Here is a 1,457-nt window from a genome sequence, read left to right on the forward strand (position 1 = left end):
AGGTGCTTTTTCCAAATACTTAAACCTTGTAATAAGTGCCTGTGGTAAGTACTATTATCATCTTCGTTTCACAGATGCAAAGATGGAGGTAAAGAGTTTAAGCAACTGGCCTAACGTCTCACTGTCAGTAAACGACAGAGCAGGGATTAGAACACCGGCTGTCTACTCTCAAGCTCTCAGAATTCGCGCTCTTTGCCCAGCTGCTTCCCCCAAATATTTCATGTTATTTATGAGAAAACTGCAAATTGCGAAGTGCTCTACCACCAACACTCTGGGACAAAACAACCCCTTCGACTCCCTAGAGCTCAGCTTTTGCAAAGACAAAAGCGGGCACCGCGAAACCTCCCTCTCTCTGAGCGCAGCTCCCGCCCCTCCCTGGCCCCACCCCTCCCAGGCCCCGCCCCTCGACCCGGGCTGCGACGCCTGCAGAGAAGACGCCTCGCGGGCTTCCACGTACGCACCCAACGCCTCTCCCCGGCGGAGAACACATCCGGGTCGCTGGAACAGGTGCTTCAGGCCCCGCCCCTTCCCCTCTGGCGCTCATTCCCACTTCCGACCGTCTCGGCCTTTTCCGCTTTTCTGGCTACTGTGTCTCCGCTTCACGAGAGCTTCCGGCCCCCAGACCCGGTTCTCGGCGCCCGTCTCCTGTCCCCGGCGGCTCGTCCTCAGCCCGACTCTCTCCGAGCCTTGGAGCTGCTCTGCCGTGAGTCTTCACGAGGCCTCTCGGGCTGAGGCCTGCAGCGCGCGCCGAGTCTGCGCAGACCCGACCCCGCGTTCCTAGTAGCTGGGTTGAGGCCGAGGCCGCCGCCGCCGCCGCCGTCTGGGGATGCCGCGGCCGGGGTCCGCGCAGTGCTGGGCGGCCGTCGCGGGCCGTTGGGGCTGCAAGCTGCTCGTGCTGCTGCTACTGGTGCCCGGGCCTGGTGGTACCTCTGAGATCACCTTCGAGCTTCCGGACAACGCCAAGCAGTGCTTCTACGAGGACATCGCACAGGGCACCAAATGCACTCTCGAGTTCCAGGTATCCTGGGCCTCCCTGCCAGTCCCTGGGTCCCAGCGCGGGGCTCCGGTGGTGGGACTGTAACCTGAGCAGGGTGCCTCCCTTGGGCCAGTGTTTCTCCCTTGTTTGGCTAATTGGGAATTGCTTGTAGGTAACTGATGCCCGACATTTGGCTTTCCTCTTCTGGACTTTGGGCGAGAATCTATGAATTCCGGAAATGTTTACTTGTGACTTTTTTCCTATTCTCTAATGTAATTCATTAGAGCTGCATTAAGGTGTTACAAAGTGGATGGGGAAGGCTGCTTAGGAAGCTGTTGAGGTGGCCTGAGCAAGAAATAAATGTAGCTTAGAGTGCGGTGGCAGCTATGGGGAAGGAGAAAAGTGAAAAGATTGGAGAGAATGTGGGTGAAATCGGCAAGACTTGGTGATGATTTGACTAATAAGTGCGGGAGGGGAGGCT

General features: G+C 57.7%; 1 protein-coding gene across 1 annotated transcript in view; it reads left to right on the plus strand.

Moving 5' to 3' along the window:
• Positions 1 to 408: 408 nt before the first annotated feature.
• LOC100944616 (transmembrane emp24 domain-containing protein 7) overlaps positions 409 to 1,457 on the plus strand; it is an 11,835-nt gene continuing 10,786 nt past the window's right edge. Inside the window, exon 1 of the mRNA XM_012804626.2 lies at positions 409 to 1,018. Coding sequence (XP_012660080.1) covers positions 827 to 1,018 — 192 coding nt within the window. The 5' untranslated portion in view covers positions 409 to 826. The remainder of the gene's footprint in view (positions 1,019 to 1,457) is intronic.

Source organism: Otolemur garnettii, unplaced genomic scaffold (genome assembly GCF_000181295.1).
Source record: "Otolemur garnettii isolate 467f Iridium unplaced genomic scaffold, OtoGar3 scaffold00030, whole genome shotgun sequence".
Taxonomy (NCBI): domain Eukaryota; kingdom Metazoa; phylum Chordata; class Mammalia; order Primates; family Galagidae; genus Otolemur; species Otolemur garnettii.